This window comes from Glycine soja, chromosome 1 (genome assembly GCF_004193775.1).
Source record: "Glycine soja cultivar W05 chromosome 1, ASM419377v2, whole genome shotgun sequence".
Taxonomy (NCBI): Eukaryota; Viridiplantae; Streptophyta; class Magnoliopsida; order Fabales; family Fabaceae; genus Glycine; species Glycine soja.
In genome coordinates, this window is record NC_041002.1 from 43446696 (window position 1) to 43464362 (window position 17667).

At 31.9% G+C, this 17667-nt stretch overlaps 1 protein-coding gene across 1 annotated transcript; it reads right to left on the reverse strand.

The window, feature by feature from the left end:
• Positions 1-250: 250 nt before the first annotated feature.
• LOC114416399 (ferritin-2, chloroplastic) lies at positions 251-3752 on the reverse strand. The gene is made up of 8 exons (XM_028381259.1): positions 3359-3752; positions 2793-2876; positions 2635-2695; positions 1917-2004; positions 1668-1729; positions 1431-1496; positions 712-775; positions 251-617 (listed from the first exon to the last, which is right to left on the reverse strand). The coding sequence occupies exons 1-8, from the start codon at positions 3655-3657 to the stop codon at positions 568-570; spliced, it is 774 nt and encodes a 257-aa protein (XP_028237060.1). The 5' UTR covers positions 3658-3752; the 3' UTR covers positions 251-567.
• Between the last annotated feature and the right edge of the window lie 13915 nt (positions 3753-17667).

The following is a 17667-nucleotide window of genomic DNA, read 5'->3' on the forward strand; positions in this document are numbered from 1 at the left end:
AGAATGACTTTTCAAGTTATATTTTTGGGTGACTTTAGAGTAACTTTTCAAGTCATACAAGAAGGTGTAATTCTAGAAAAGGTTCCCTCAGTGCAATGGAAATCTTATATAGTGATCTGGATTATTTTATCCTGAAAACTTCGTGGTTGATAATCTATTTGCACAATATTAGGCAGTGTCATGAAACGTCTTAAAGAAAGCGACATTGTCCGCAACTCAACCAGTAATTTTTTCGGTTTACCATAAACTATTGTTCCAACACATCCTTTTAGGACATTTTCCTAATTTTAGTATAAAAATTTCAAACCATCAAACAGAGTTGCACTTGAACCCAAGTAGCCGACGTCATTTTTTACTTCTAACAAAATAATTGCATGCTACAAACATACGAGATTGCACATAATAATACTACTACTACTACCATTCTACCAACAATAACTATAATACAACACAAAGTTCCTACATTTTTATCACCTAGGAGAGAAACACTTATTCACTATTCCTACAAGCAGAACAACACATAACTTCACATAGGACCATATTTAGAAAGCAGAGGCCGTTCAAAGATTATACATGATCTTCATCGTGAAGAAGCTTTTGATCAAAGTGCCACACACCTGCAAGCAACAACAAAATCTATTAGAATTTAGAACACAATAAGAAACTAAATCTTGTTTACATTTTGGCTAGATGAAGAGGATATTTGCTTACCATGACCCTTTCCAACTAATCTCAGTTGAGCCACATACTCTGCAATCTTTTTAATCGATTTAACCTGCACAAAGGAAAACAAGAAGTTACAAACCAAGATGTTACTCTATGTAATGATGCAAATGTAACTCTCCTTAACTTTAGCTTTGTTTATTGGTTGTCAAAAAAAACACTTTAGCTTTGTTTATTAGTAGTTTGTTGCTGTTTCTTAGAATTATTTTCAAATAATAGTAACATGGTCTAATTGAAAGCAGGCCTTAACAAAAGCTTACTTGTTTTTATACCGAGGAAAATGCTTAAGAGATTTGTCTTGTCATATCATATACTCATTATTATAAATGAGGTACAAAAATGTGCCACGGCCACAACATTCAAGATATAACTAAAGCAAAGAATGATTATGATCTACAGTGGGAAAAAATTATGATCCACATATAACTTAAGGAACTACAAAATCTAGAAATTACTTTTATCTACTTATATTCCTTATATATTGAGAACCAATTATAAAATTTAGAAATAAATTAATGATAATGTAAGGTTACTTGTGTAAAATTACTATTTCATTCATTTATTTATTATTATTTTCTTGATCCGTGTAAAAGACAACAATTATTTTAGGACGTAAAGAGTTCAGAGTATTGTATTACATACAATGGTCAAGGAGTCTTATATCTTATGAAATCCAACCATACTATGAATTCAACTGCAAGTTTTACCTGCTCATACAAGAACTCGCTCTCAATGAAGTCTGCCAATTGAGGATCATTGTTACGTTCTGCCACCTATTGTTCAAGAAAAACAAGGGAGATTACTTAAGAAGAGACTAGCTAAGCAAAAAACAAATAAAAGCACAAAACTTAGATTGGTCCATTTAGCCTTATGAACTATAGGTATAATAATTTGTTTTGCTAGAAAACAAATTCATTCCAAAGCTTGAGGCAAAGAGGCATTACACTGTGAACGTGCAGAAGTTTCTCATTCGTCAACTTCTCCAAAGACAAAGCTAGTTCCATGGCTGGATCAAGTAATAGATGAAAAATAGAATAACAAGTAAGCATACATAGATAATGGTTTGGACATGTGAATATGAAAAGTGAAAATATATAGCGCTACGTTACAACACTACTGTGTCAAGATGCAAACAAAAAACATCAATGTAACTAAAAACATAGAAGTTTGAGTAACGAAAACAGAAAACTCACCATACAAGGCATCCCCTTTTTCCGAATGCTCAAATTCCGAGGGAGGACTTGTGATTGGGTGCAGCACCACTCGTCCACCACGAATGTTCTATAGAAACAAAAGTTATATGCATGTCAAGAAGTCTCAACTTGTTAAACGACAATCCTACCGAAATTTGAAACATTCACAAGCAATGGCTCTTTTTCCCACGAAAGATATCTCCCAAATAAGACAAATTTATTTTCGAAACATAAAGATCATTGAAGTGAATATTATTTTTCTAACAAAAGGCTTTCTCATACAGATAAACAGAAATCAAACTCAAACATGCCTATTAAAAAACTCAATTATCTATTAACTGCGCGTGATCTGGGGATCTTGTAGATTCACAAGAACTAACTCTACCAACAAAGGGTTATTATCCCCAAACACTCAAAGTCTTAAACTATCAAAAGAGCTTCCCCCAAACAGTGAAAACTTTAATTAGAATGTGTAATAATATAAACTTTCATTAAAAGTATTATCAAGTTATAAATTAAATTTTTATGCATGTTAAAATTGATTATTGTAATGATTATTTTAAAAGTACTTACTATTGTAACAATTGTTTCAATATATAATTAATTTCTAATTAGTTAACAGTATAAACATAATCTCTATCCCGTATCGAAATTAAACTTAGTTTTAATAACTTAAAAGGTTGCAGCTTGCAACAGAGTTCAAGAGTAACACACAAACCTGATACTTTATAAGCTGCTCGGCATGCTCTCTTTCTTCTTCACTTGATTCCTTGAAGAACCTGTTCTCCACAAAACACCACACGAAATCGAAAACCCTTTAGAGAAATAGACGAAATAACAAAGATAAAAGAAGTAAAAGGGTTAGAAGTTAGTTACTTTGCAAGTCCTTTGAGAGCTATGTTGTCTCTGTCGAAGTACGCAAACAAGGCGTGGTACACATAGGAAACGTTGTATTCCACACTGTAACCAGATTTCAGAGGCAAAAAAAACAAAGAGTTAATAAAAAAAACCCAACAATTAACCATAAATAAATACATAAAAACAAAGTATGAACATGCAGTTGCTCAGGAGCTTTTGTGCAATTAATTAATCCCTTAGCAAAATGACTTTCAAGCAAAAAAATTAAACTATTAAACGTAAATACATAAATATATAAAAATAAAAGTAAGACCTGAAGCAATAAATTAAAGCTAAAAATTGAACATGTAGTTTACCAAGAGATTTCTATGTTGATCTTTAATGTAAGGATTTATTACACAAATTATTAACTACTTCACTTAAGTTTTGTATAAAAAAAAGACCCACAAAGAATTTATTATTCTCATTCTCATGTGTAGAAAATGGATCTTCAGCACCTAACAAATACCAACCAAAAAACACAGAAAAAAAAGAGAGAAACAGAACAAGACTAATAAAATGTTAGAGAATGAAAAGAAACATACTTGATCTGCTCGTTGATTGCAGATTCAGAGTCATCTGCATAGTTCTGACGAGCCAAGGAAACATTGTGTGCAATCGGAACAGCAAGATAATCCTTCTTGAGCTCTTGAAATGGTTCAAATATGACCCCAGCGAGTGGTGCGGGTGCATTTGAAGCAGCACACACCCTCGAGCTCCTGCTTCCACCAACACCCTTAGAAAGACCCAAAAAAGAAGAAAAAGTGAGCTTTTTCGGAACATCACCACCACCCACAACGGGCGAGAGATAAAAGCTTAAAACTTTGGAGCAAGAAAGGGCCATTTGGGAAGAAAAACGAAATGGGTATGCAGAAAAAAGAGAAATGGAAGAAGAATTCAATGGCGGATATTGAGGGTGAGATTGTGTGTGAAGCTAAAGGGAAGGGGCAAGGGTGATATAAGTAGTGGCGGAGAGGGGTAGTTTGGGGATTTCGGAGGGAGGGGATTTGTTCTGGGCCGTTGGATGGAGAGACACGTGGAGGGCTGAGCTTTGTTTCGGGTACTGGCGTGTGGCGAGCTCGTGGCCTATCCAGTGTGAAAGTGGAATCTGTGGAAATATCCGTCCCACGTCATGATCGAGAAATGTGCTCACTCGCTCGAATGTGTAAACCTGAGGTACTCGCGCTCAGAACGTTTCAATCAATTAATATTTAATTTAAGTAGTAGTATTTTATTTAATAAATATTGAGAAATCTTGTGTCGTTGTTTTGAATGTTTTCTCTGAATCATTCGCCTTTTACTTTTCTATTTTACTATAATAAATAAATAAAAAATAATAAATGCACGTACCTGTTTTTGTTCTCACTTGAGTAACTACTGTTTTTTCTGCACGCTTTTTAAACTTCTATATTAAATTTACAAAATAAAACAATCAGTAAAAGAAAAGGAAAACAAGAGCCACAGGTGGATTAAATTTCAATCCGTGGTGAGTTGGATGAGACTGACATAGGGAAGTGACTGAGGAAGGAAACGAAGCAAAAACGCCAAAAAGTGGGGCTGACAAGTGTTTTTGTCTTTAGCGTTTCAGTTGTGACAGCTAAACCTTTTCCTTCAAAAGCTTTACAATTTTCTCATCGGCTTTCATGTGTACGTCTTCCCATTATTCCATATTCATTCTCAGTGTTTGGTTTCAGTTTGAATTATTCAGAATGATGTTAAAATTATTGGCTTATATAATGTTATGTTGTGAATTGTGAAGAATTCTTAGTAATTACAGGTGGACTGGTGGAAGGAAATGAAAAAAAAAAGAATTAAGAAGAAATATTTAAATTAAAGTAACATGATTAAAGTGTGGGATTTATATTAATTTAAAAAAAATCTCATTTTTCACCCTATTTTAATATTATCAAATACAGACATTGTAGGTGAATTTTTAAGAGTCTATTTGTCTCAGAGATTAAAATCTTATTCCTGGAAATATGATCTTGGGAATATAGTATTCCCTTGCTTGTTTGAAATTTTAAAATGACATTCTTGGATACTGCTCATTCTTCATAATGTAATTACAATACAATTTGCTTTTATTTTTTCCCACGGTGAGGGGTCGATAAGTTGTTTTCCTATGGGAACATGAGATGAGAAGTTATTTTATAACCTATTTATAATTTTAATTATCATTTTAATTATTTTAAAATTTAAAAATATGTCTAGGAATGCTAACATTTAACCAAATAAATTTTTAAACATTTGTAGTAATGATACTCTCATTCATGAGAATGCACTATCATACATTAAAGGGTAAATAGTCATTTTTGTCCCTAGATGTGTAAAACACTGATAAATTCGTCTTCAAAAAATGAAAATTTAAATTTTAGTCTTCGAAAGTGAAGAAAGTGTGATAAATTCATTCATCCGTTAACTTTTGTTTGTTACCGTTAATGAAAGAGCCTACGTGACACAGAGGGACGAAAATGTCACAAAAATGATTGCTAACATGACTATTTTTGATTGGCTCTCCAAAAGTGAGTCAAAGGGACGAATTTGTCATGTAAAGTTTGATTTTTTTACTTGTTGGACTCATTTTTTTCCTTACCTTTTCTTCTTCCCGCACTCTTGGAATGTGTTTCCTCTTCCTTGCCTTTTCTTCTTTCCACACTCTCAGAACACGCTCTCTCTGAGGAAGGACTTTCACAACCTTCGTCTTCAATACCCAAAATGCGAACCTCCTATATTGTGACTATGGTGGTCATCATCAAAAAATAGGTGTCGTCCTTCCTCAGAGAGAGAGAGAGAGAGAGAGAGAGAGAGAGAGAGAGAGAGAGAGAGAGAGAGAGAGAGAGAGAGAGAGAGAGAGAGAGAGAGAGAGAGAGAGAGAGAGAGAGAGAGAGAGAGAGAGAGAGAGAGAGAGAGAGAGAGAGAGAGAGAGTTCTAAGAGTCTTTCCTCAGGGAGAGCGAGTCATGAGAGTGCAGAAAGAAGAAAAGGCAAGAAAAAAAATAAGTCCAAGTAAAAAATCAAAACTTTACATGACAAATTTGTCCCTATGACTCACTTTTGGAGAGTCAATCAAAGATGATCATGTTGCCAATCATTTTTGTAACATTTTTGTCCCTTTGTGCCAAAGGCTCTTTCACTAACAATAACGGACGGAAGTTTAACGGATGAATGAACTTGTCGCACTTTTTTCATTTTCGGGGACAAAAATTTGAATTTTCATCTTTCAGAGACAAATTTTTCAGCGCTCTACACATTCATGGACGAAAATGACTATTTGTCCTACATTGAAACAAATGTCACCTAGATATTTAATTTTATATTGATAATTTGATTTTGAAATTAAACAATTTTAGATCCTTTTTGTCAGATTTAAAATTTTCTACCAATTTTATTGATAATTAATTTTTGACAAAATTTTAATTAACCAACTTTTGTGATATTTTTTTCTAATAATATTTTTTTTATTTACAAGAGAACTGAACCCAATTTCACTCCATCCAAAGACATGTTAATTTAGATACATCTTTTTTTTTTTCAAAAACTTTAGATACACAGGTAAGATATGTAGTAAATTGAACATTGCATAGATAAGGAAAAATATAAATTTTCATAATGACATTTTGATCTTATTATAGGAAAAAGGATTTCTTCATAACATTTTGATCGTATTTTTGAAAAACAAAATTGAAATGCATGTGAAGTGTGGATCTTTTGCTATCTCTATAGTCTTTACGGCCAAAAAATAATTTAATTTCTATCGACACTGGTAAAACAATGTTTGAAAAGTATAAAATTTTGAAGAGTCTTGGGGTGGGTGTAGGGTTGGTCTATCCTATTTATGATTTGACCTGTGAAGTTCACATTTTAGATATATTGGATAAGTTATGAAATAAATGTATTTTTTTCAAGGTTTGTATTTGGCCCACAAAAACCCGCACATAAACAGACCATTCCCCAAGCTTAAATAATAATTTGAAAAAAAATAATTATAAAATAAATATTTTTGAAAAAGTGAAAAATGAATAAAATTAGAACGAAAAAATTTGACTTCATTTGTTAAGTTAAAATCTATCACACTATCACACTAAAATATACCAACATTTTTAACATAAAAGTTAAGAATAGCAACCTAAATTAAAGATCAAATCTTAACATAAAAAAATTAATAATACTTGCACATTAGACTTAGGTGGGGTTAAAAACGTAGTTTGCGAGTCCACGGATAAAATCCGCTAGGTCCACAGGCTTAATGGGTCGGACTCAGAAATTCAATATAACTATGCAGACTTTAAAAAGGAGATTTGTTATCTACAAGGTCCACAAATTTAACAGATCAGTCTACGGATCTGGGTCCATATACCCACCTGGGAGACTATATAAAATTGTTTTGTTTATAAATACAGATTCTTAATATTAGAATAATTACTCCACGTGACCATTTTATATGAGAGAGGGGTTATGTGAAGGGAGAGTTTACAAGTTTTTTCAAAATACTTGTAATAAAGATGAATAAAAATATTGAAGAAGCTCATCTACTTAAAATATCTTCTTTTTATTACAAATATATCTCCACACACACAAAAAAAAATCATTAGTGGTATTAGAGCTTTTAGTTTCTACGACCTAGTGACCAAAGAAAATAAGAGCATTGAAGCTTAAAGAAGTTATCTTCTTGAAGATGTAGATATCAAGTAGTGTATTTTGATGACGGTACAAGTCAACAAGTCAACGCTATCCAATACTCATGAAACATATGCGAGAAACATACCGAAGTTTAAACATTGAAGATAAAGTTTAAACATTTTAATTGAGGGAAGGATTGTTGGGAAATAATTCTAATTTCTAACTTCAAATATCTATGATATTGTTTAGATTTAAAAGATAATATCTTATCTCTAGAAAGTTGTTTAGATTTAAAGATATTATATGAAAATTAGGGATTCATTTTCTTTTTTAAGATTATGATGTTAGATTTTATAAATACAATTGGTTATGCTTCTCTTCAAGATTGAACCAAGATTCACTTGGTGTAATCAGTTAACCCGAAGGATAATTGATTACACTACCTGTTCTTGTGCTTCCCAATTCATTTTGAACACATGTAATTTGTTATAATTGTTTTTGAAATCCATTACTTTAGCATATTGATATGTAAAGCATTTCCACAAGGACTTGTACAATAAATGGATAATTAATAGTAAATTTAATATAGTACAAGTTTAAAAGTAATTGAGTAACCAAAACTAAAGACAATTGCATAAAAAGTAGACAGTTTAAAGGAAGAAACTTTGTTCGGGAATTTTATCAAACACTTGGTATGCATAGAAAATGAAGTTTGTATCAATGGTGGAAATTGTTGGGACTTGATTTTATTGAATCAACCTAGCATGCATTACCAATCAATCCTATTCATTTAAGCTTATGTTATCATCAACCCACAAATTATTATAACTTTAATCCCATAAGCGAGAAAACCTAAGTCTCTTAGTTAATTACACTATCAATCTCTTGGCTAGTATAATTAATTGACTTACATTAAGAACACATGTCTAATAATGACCAATAACCTTTACTTTATCCTTAGGCATAATTTTTATTGGTTGTTTTCTTCAGTTTGCAATTCAATTGAATTTTCCGATTACAATCAAATACAAAAGTCATGCACTTACGTGATCAATTTTCCGATTACAATCAAATACAAAAGTCATGCACTTACGTGATCAAGCTAAAAGCAAACAATAAATATGGAAGAGAAACAATAAAAATATTTAATTAAATAGAAATATGTAGTAATTACATAGAACGAGATCCAATTACATCAAACTCCAACAAGGAATGAATTAGTTACTTATAGCCATAAGAAAGAAACAATTGACAAAGAGACAACGAAAGATGAATTCCAAAGCATGAAAGTTGTCACCCAATGTCTTTGACCTCTTTGCCTTTCAAAGCTCAATGATGCATAACCCTCGTTTGCACCTAAGAATGTCTATTTAAAGTTAAGGTACCTATTAGGTTCAAAGCCCACTCCAATAAAATAAAAAAATACAACTTTCTAATTATTCACTAGAGACACGTCATAGCCATGTTGTCTACCATGGTTTGCCAATGGCTGATAGCAAATGCTTATTATTTATTAGTTTTCAAACAAATTAAAATTTTCTTTGAAAGAGGATCAAGCAGGAAACCGAAAAATAAAATAAGGTAAAGTGTATAATGTGATGGATTTAGTGTTTTAATGGGTAAATTCTTTAAAAAAGGGTAAGTTCTACGATGCTATGTATTTTAATTAGTATAATACTATTTATGACACTAGAACACTAGGAAGTGTATTGGATTAGAATTTTAAAAGACTTGTGGTATTCAATCAAACTTTTAAATAGTATAAACAAGTTTTGTGGTATTCAATTAACACTTTTAGATTTTTTAAGAAAGACAACAAAATCTAGTGATATTCAATTAAGATTTTCTATAACATATATAAAAATTCTTTTGGTATTAAAAAATATACAAATTTCAATGTATTGTTTTTTAAGAAGGATTTTGATGGATTTCATTATACTTTTTAGTATAAAACATCTATTAAACAATCTCACCCTAACCCTTGAAATTTTGTTAGACTTTTTTTCTTTCTTTTTCTATTTGTTATTAGACTTTCTTTTCTCTCATCACACGTATTCTCTTCTCTCTTTAATATTTTTCAAGATGTGTGTGTCATATATATTTCTCCTATTCTTTTGGAATAAAAATGTCAAATATACTCCTCCCTTTGCATTTTTTCCTTTGCTTTCTAAATTAAATCAATGTTTTCGTGACTATCACCCTCCACCCCATTTAAACATGTCATTAGATTTATCATGAAATAATTGTAGTAATTAAAAAAAACCAGAAAAGTATCGTATAATTTTAAATCTATTTTTCAAATCCAAAAGTAAGAATGAGAAGATACTATTGCAAGAAAGATTAGTATAGAAGAACATAAAGGTAGAATCAATATAACTATTAAAAGATTAAAAAAATTATATTGATTTTATTTTTTTATCCAAACCTCATCATTTCTTATTATTTTTTTTCACCAACTCTTATAATTTTGAATGCGTTTTTAAAAATTCACATAATCCTTTCAAATCTTATAAATCTATATAGTCCTTTCAAATCTTTTAAATTCTCATAATATAAACCCATTAAAATTTAAATTATCATAAAAGTCTTGTAAAAAAATTTCATAAGTCATAATATTTCTAGACAATATTTAAAATTTACAAGATTTTTTTATACTAAAATAATCTTTTAAAATCTTAATCCAATACACCCTTAAATATGGATACATTTTTAGCAGAAATTAAAACCTTAATTTACAATATTGCCAAAGATTAACCTTTTGGCCGGATAAAACCCCATCAGTACACTTTAGGTTATTTTTAAGATAAAAAAAAATGAAACAATGTTAATGAATAAAAAGAAGAGAAAAGCAATAATAATACTTCTCAAAACAGAAATGACAAATTCTTTCATGGGATTTATTGACCATTTCAGAATCCCTTCTGTACATTCACATGACGAAAGTGATAAGAGTAGGGTGTTCTAATTCTTGGAGAATTGTAAACTTAATTAAGTTCCCTAATGGTCACGTTAGAGATAAGGTTGGAAAGTAATGCTGAAGTGGCACTGAATAAAGATATATGTGCTACGGTTTAAATATATCATTATTTTTTTTTCTTCTTTGACAAGAAAATTAATACACAATCACAAATAAAATAAAGTAATACAAAAATACGGAGAGCAATGCAGGTCAATCCTTCTTGCTTTGCAAATGACTTGTCCAAAATAGAACAAGTTTAATGCATTTCATTTTTTAAAAAATGGGTTTAACCAACATTCCACTTTGCTTACGGGTGAATTAATTAATGAATTGGCAAATTAATCAATTCTAGAATTTTCAATAATAAAATTTATAAAACCTAACCAACGAGTTTAAATCAATTGACCAACTTTTGATTGCAGATTAAGTGGGACAAATTAAGCAATCAGGTCTAACTCACCAACGAGTCTTTGCTAAAAATAAATTAATTATGAAAATTAACTCATGATATCGAACTCATTTGGTTATTTCAATGCAAAAGTAATTGATATTCGAGGTGTGTAGGGTACTATTTAACATTCAACTGGTCTCTGATAATTTTTTTAAAAAAAAAATATACCAACATGCTTTTTTATACACTTATTTATTGTTGCTAAATATGAAATTTATGACTAATTAAATACAAAATGAAATCCAGTAAAATCATTTATTTAATATATTTATATAAAATTTTAACTAATAATAAATAGTACTTTAAAAAATAAATTTAAATATATTTTTAGTCCCTTAAATTTAAGATAAGTTTGGTTTTGACCCCTCAATTAAAAATTTAATCTTTTTAGTCCCTCAATTTTATGAAATGTTGTTTTAAGTCTGTCAAAGTGAATTTATTTTTTTTATTTGGTAGATCAAAACAAAAAGTATCTCAAATTTAAAGGATTAAAAACATATTTAAGCCAAAGAAATATGTTGTTAGCATTTTTTAAGATTTTATGTTGATAATAAACAAATACTATCTTAGGTAAAATAGTTGAAAAGTTAGCACGGTTCAATCTGGGCATCACAAGTCTTATAAGGGCATTGTTATTGTCATTACCAAAATTGCTATTGACACTACCAACCATAGCAATTTGACCATTTTATCCTTTTTCTTTCCTTTTTTCACAACACCCCATCCTTCTCTCTTTCTCTCTCATTTCTCCATCACTTCTCCACCTATAATCTTCTCTCTCGTCAGACCACATTTTATTTAGGTAGTTTTTTTTACACAAAAAAATCATGATTTTATTTTTTTTATTTTCGAGACACACAATGGAATCGTAATTTTGTTTAGTATTATTTTTTTGGTTTTCCTTGCTGGAATATTTTTGTGCCATATTTCTAATTTTTCATGATGGTTCTTTGTAGTGAATAGGATTAGGATTTCTCTATTAGCAAAACGTAGTTGATGAGATGGTTCGTATTTTTTTGTATATATCCAAAAATTTCAATATTGGAATCGATAATTCACATTGTAAGACTTATTTGATCTTTTAAATTGTTAAAATGTTAGAAGGATTGGGATAAATTTCTTTCTAATGAAGTTGCACTGCCTCATGTTTTTTGAAACATGTATGATAATAACCAAAATGATTTTTACCATCTCAATCAATCGGATGAAATGTCTGCATATTAATAAGATAAAATGCATATAGATCATGATGGTTTGGGAAATTAGCATGAAGATCCTAACAATGGGTTGACATTGACCCCCCCCCCCCCACATGATTACCCTGACTTTTCCAATCATTTCACGACTGATGAGGTGTGCTGATTAGTTGACGATTGATTTTATATTTGTGTATGCATGTGTTTCTTAAGTGAAGAAAAATATTTTATTTTTAAGGTTTTTGAAAATCGAGATGATTTATTGCACTAGGTTCGAGATTTGTGGAAGACTCTTGGATTTGTTCTTATCATTCATAGGTTAGAAAATGGGAGGAAAATCTATGTTATAGTGGGTTACAAAAATGGAAAAAAACATACAAGTAATACAAGGATAAGTTAGTCTACAAAAGCACTAGAACTAGAAAGTGTGGGTGCCCGTTTAAATTAAAGGGGAAGTTTGTCAAATGAGGTAGGTTGAAAACTTTTTGTTAATTGTAGTGTTCATAACCATAAAGTTAGTGAAACATTGTTGGGACATGTGTATATTGGTCATTTAAGTAGTGGAGAAGAAACTATGATTAGTCAAATGACCAAAAACATGGTGAAGCCTGATCAAATTTTGTTTACAATCAAAGATCAAGATGAAAAAAATGTAACCACCATTAAGACTGTATACAATGAGCGACAAAGATATCGGCATGAACAAAAAGGTTTAAGAAAAGAGGTACAACATCTACTGAAGTTGATAGAACACAATCCGTATGTATATTGGTTCAAAAGAGTGGACACTCAAGATGTTGTCAAAGAGATAATGTGGTCTCATCGAAATTCCATCAAGCTATTAAATTCATTCCCAACAGTGTTGATTTGTAATACTACTTACAAGATAAAAAAAAATATCATCTTCCTTTGTTGGAAATTGTTGGTGTAACTTCAAGCGAAATGACTTTTTCTGTTACATTTACTTATTTACAATATGAAAGGAAGGACAATTTTGAATGGACTTTAAATAAGGTCAAAAAATTGTTTGTGAAAGATAATGTATTGCCTTAGGTGATTTTCATTGATAGAGATCTTGCTTAGATGAATGCATTGGAAGTTGTCTTTCCTTCTTCAACCAACCTTTTACATAAATTCCATATTTCTAAGAATGTCAGAGCAAAATGCAATATGCTCATGACTAAGATAGAAGACTAGGAGGATGTGATGGATGTTTGGGCAAACTTGGTGAATTCAATTGTATATGAGAAACAATTGAAAAGCTTTACAAATATGTTTGCACGTTATTCAACATTTCAAGAGTATGTTTGTTATACATGATTTTTGCATCATAAGGAGAGATTTGTACAAGCATGGATTAATTGTGTTATGCATCTTGGAAAGACAAAAACTAATAGGTACATCTTTTAAGTTACTAACTTGTTTCACATTTTTTGGTTATGTATCTTCTGTTGACATTACATTAAACTTCTTTATAGGGTTAAAGGTGCACATGCAAGACTAAAGAGGTTGCTTTGTGATAACATGAGAGATTTGTGTACTTGTAAGGATGTAATGAATAACATGCTTATATTGCAACGTGCTGAACTTAAGGTGTTGTTTTAGAAAATCATCAACGTGATTGACCATTGGTTTAATACACCATTTTACAAGAGACTACGAGGTTTTGTTTCAACACAAGCACAAAGTTTTATCTTAAATGAGTTGAAGCGCTCTGCAATTGTTGGTATTGACAATTCTGCTTATGATTAGACACTCAGAACTACTCACGGTCTATCATGTGCCTATAAACTTGCTAGGTATAGCCATATCAGTGGCTCAATATCCTTGTCGTCCATTTGTGTGCATTAGAAGATGTTATCCATTAGTGGTACAACTGCAAGTGATTCTTTAGGGGGAGGGGGGGCTTAACTCTCACAAATGAGGTTGATGCATTGTTAAAGGGATTTTCACAGCTTGAAGTGGGTAGAAAAATGACACTGAAGAATAAGGTCCATGAACTTGCATTTCTGGGAAAAAATGTAAATTATATTAAACCCAAAATGATACAATAATAAACGGGGCATACCCCGCAGTTAAAGAAAATCAAAATTCTCCCTAATACAAGAAGACCTATATCAAGATGCTAAAACAAATGCAACAGGTGCACTTGTCTATACATAAGAAACTTAATCTTGCTAATAACCTCTATTACAGAAAATTGATAATCTTCAAAAATCAGCTTGTTCCTAGACAACCAGATGCAGTAGACTGTAATTGCTATAGCCAGACAACGTAATTTTCCTTAAACACCTGATGTGGATCTGCCCCTAATTAAAGAGTTAGTAATGCGCTGTAAAGAAGTGAAACGCCTGCGGAAAGGATCCAAATCACGAATGTGAGCCCAAACTTGGAGAGATTTCTTACAAGAAAAGAACAAATGAACATTTGACTCAGGCTCATTTGAACATAAAGGACAGAGGGAACCCTTGTTCAAAAAAGCAACTTTGTCAAGAGTAAGCAGCCGATTCCTTTTAGCAAGCCACAAAATGAAAGACATCTTAGGGGGGATTGCTGTGTTCCATATAACAGAACACCAACTAACAGTAGGCTTGACACCTCTAATGTATTCATAGACTTTGCCAACAAGCAATTGTTCATTGGTGCTCCAAGATTGAATCCTCTTTTTTGCCTCTTCCGTACTTAGCTCTTTAGAGATAATAAAGTCCCTTATTTGAATGATTTTCTTTATCAAAACTGAATCTGATGAAGAAGTATTGTAATTCCACACATCGCTCCCTTTGAAATAGTAATGGTGAACCCACTGAACCCATAGAGAATCTTTCTTACAATGAAAGTCTCACAGGATACGGGAAAGAAGCGCAAGGTTCCAGTCCTTGAGATTAAAAAGGCCTAAACCCCCTTCTTTTTTCAGAGAACAAACTACTGACCAAGCAACCAAGGGCTTGTTTTTGCCAATATCCTCTTTGTCCCACAGAAAATTACGGCACGAAGCGTTGATCCGGTCCAAAACAGATTGTGGCAAAGGAAAAATCCCCATCCAGAAATTCACAATTCCTTGAATAACTGCTCTGATCAACTCTAACTTACCTGCATAAGATAAAGACTTCTTGCTCCATCCCTGAATTAGGCCAGTAATCTTGGAAAGCAAGAGAGCATAATGACATACATTTAATCTAGATGATAAAAGGGGAACACCCAAGTATCTGAAAGGGAAGTTACCCAAGCTAAATCCAGTAAGCTGCTGAATATGAGAAAGCTCATGAGGCCTAATACCGGCTGAGTATATGGCAGATTTATCAGAGCTGATGGAAAGCCTTGAAACCCTACAGAAGTGTTGAAGCTTGGCAAACATAGTTGACACAAAAGGGATATCTCCTCTAGATAGAAGCATAATATCATCTGCAAAAGCCAAATGAGATAGCTGAATACTTGCACAGTTGGGATGAAATTTAAAATTGGCATCATCCTTGAGGCTACTCATATCTCTGGAAAAGTACTCCAAATAGAGCACAAATAGATAAGGGGAGAGAGGATCCCCTTGTCTAAGACCCCGCTGCCCTTTGAAGTGACCATAAATGAATCCATTGACTGCCACACTAAAGGAAGTGGAAGAAACACATTCCATGATCCAAGTACAAAACTGGGCTGGGAAGCCAATGGACTTAAGCATCCAATCCAAGAATTCCCAGGAAATGGAATCATAAGCTTTATGCAAGTCAATTTTCAGGAGGCATCTCGGAGAGGATCTTTTCCGGGCATATTTGCGCAAAATCTCTTGAACTAAGAAGATGTTGTCCATCATCTTTCTGTTCTTAATGAAAGCAGTTTGACTTTCCCCAATAATAGTCTCAAGCACTGGGGCTATGCGGTTGGCCAGAATTTTAGATACAATCTTGTATAACAAATTACAGCAAGATATGGGTCTAAAATGGTTAACCTGGGAGGCCTGATGGATATTACTTCAATGTGTCCCCCTCCATAAAAAGTTAAAAAAAAAAGTTGCACCGAAGTTTGTAAAATCCACCAAATGTGCACCTTTAATGTGGGAGCAAGTCAATGAAATGAACACGATAGTTGGTAGTTCGGAAACTACAAGTGTGGTTCGCAAAGATAGTAACAAAAAGTGGACAAAAAAGTCTCTTAAATGGAGGAATTTCCCGATCCATTGCACTAGTTCATCGTAAAAATTATTGATGTGAGACTTGATGGAAATTATGGTTACAGGACAATTATAGGTTTACTAGGTCAAGGTGAGGAATCATGAGCTCTAATTCGAAAAAAACCTAATTCGGAAACTTCAAACATGGAATTCTCAATATATTGAGTTGTTTGGCACATAAGACATATTGGTTAAATTATTAGACTCTTTGTATATTTAGTCTGGCCCAATAGCATTCATTGACAAGTGGATGACTATTCTGACATGGGTTATGTAATTGCTAGTTGATATAATGTTGCCTTGGTTTCCTTATCTATGCTCTAAAGTTTGACTTTTTTTTCTGCTTAGGAGTTCACACCATTTGTGGCACAACAACACCTTATTGTAATTGAATTTGTTAATGAGAATCACTTTGTGCAAGTAAACAATATCTACTTAAGAGACTTTTTAGTATTGTAAACATTAATTGATTTGTTAACTAACTCAACCATACCATTTTTTTGTGATACATGTATTTGAAGGACGGTTATCTCCTATCTCCTATTGCACCACAATGGAGTACATATTACACACGTGAAGCTCGTTCATGGCAAAGACCGTAGATGCATGCAAGAATTCAACTCATTGATGTTTCATTCAACTATAGGATCTCAACATGTAGTAGACGTCATTGAGGATTAGTTGTTTTAGTTTATTGCTCTTGTATTAAGTATTGTTATTTGTATTCGTTTGACACTTGATAAAACTTTGGTTAATGTTTTTATTCATTTGATGTGGAAAATAAAGTTTGTTAATTGTGTTTGCTAATTGTTATAAGCCATGCATATTGTGTTGCAAATCATTTAATGAGGCCCTTGAAAATGTAATTATTATGGCTAACTAACAAAAATAATAACGGAAACATATTTCCGTAGTTTTTTTTTTTTGCAACACAACTTACAAAATGAAAACATGTTTTCGTTGTGTAAGTATACAACAAAAACATGTTTCTGTTTCACACAGTGCATAAAAAAATATAACAACGAAAACACATTTTCGTTGCAAAAATGGGGTGGCCAAAAAGTAGCACAACTAAAACATGTTTCTATTGTGTAACTATTAATTTACAAAAAAAACATGTTTTCGTTGTGCAAATAGGGGTAAAAAAAACATCATAATCATAATTCTATTGTACAAGTGTATGACAAAATCAAAATTTCGTTGTGGATTATTTTTACCCTCATTTGCAAAACGAAAACACGTTTCACGTTTCCATTTTGTTTCATGCTAGGGGACAACATATTCATTTTGTTTCATGCTAGGGGACAATTTGGGAATATGACGAAAAGACACCCACATGGATAGTGTCCATAACAATTTTGGTAACCATATCGGTCCCCCTCTTATAATGCTCAAACCCACTCACTTTTACATGTTCAGAAGCATTTCTAGTTGTTACAAATGGTCTTCAACAAAAGAAATAATCAAC

Excerpts from the sequence above, each read along its gene's own strand:
- LOC114416399 (XM_028381259.1), bottom strand. The coding sequence starts at position 3,657 with ATGGCCCTTTCTTGCTCCAAAGTTTTAAGCTTTTATCTCTCGCCCGTT. Across the intron at positions 2,696-2,792 it reads GCTCTCAAAGGACTTGCAAA|GTTCTTCAAGGAATCAAGTG; the intron begins GTAACTAACTTC and ends TGTGGAGAACAG. Across the intron at positions 2,005-2,634 it reads AGCAGCTTATAAAGTATCAG|AACATTCGTGGTGGACGAGT; the intron begins GTTTGTGTGTTA and ends TTGTTTCTATAG.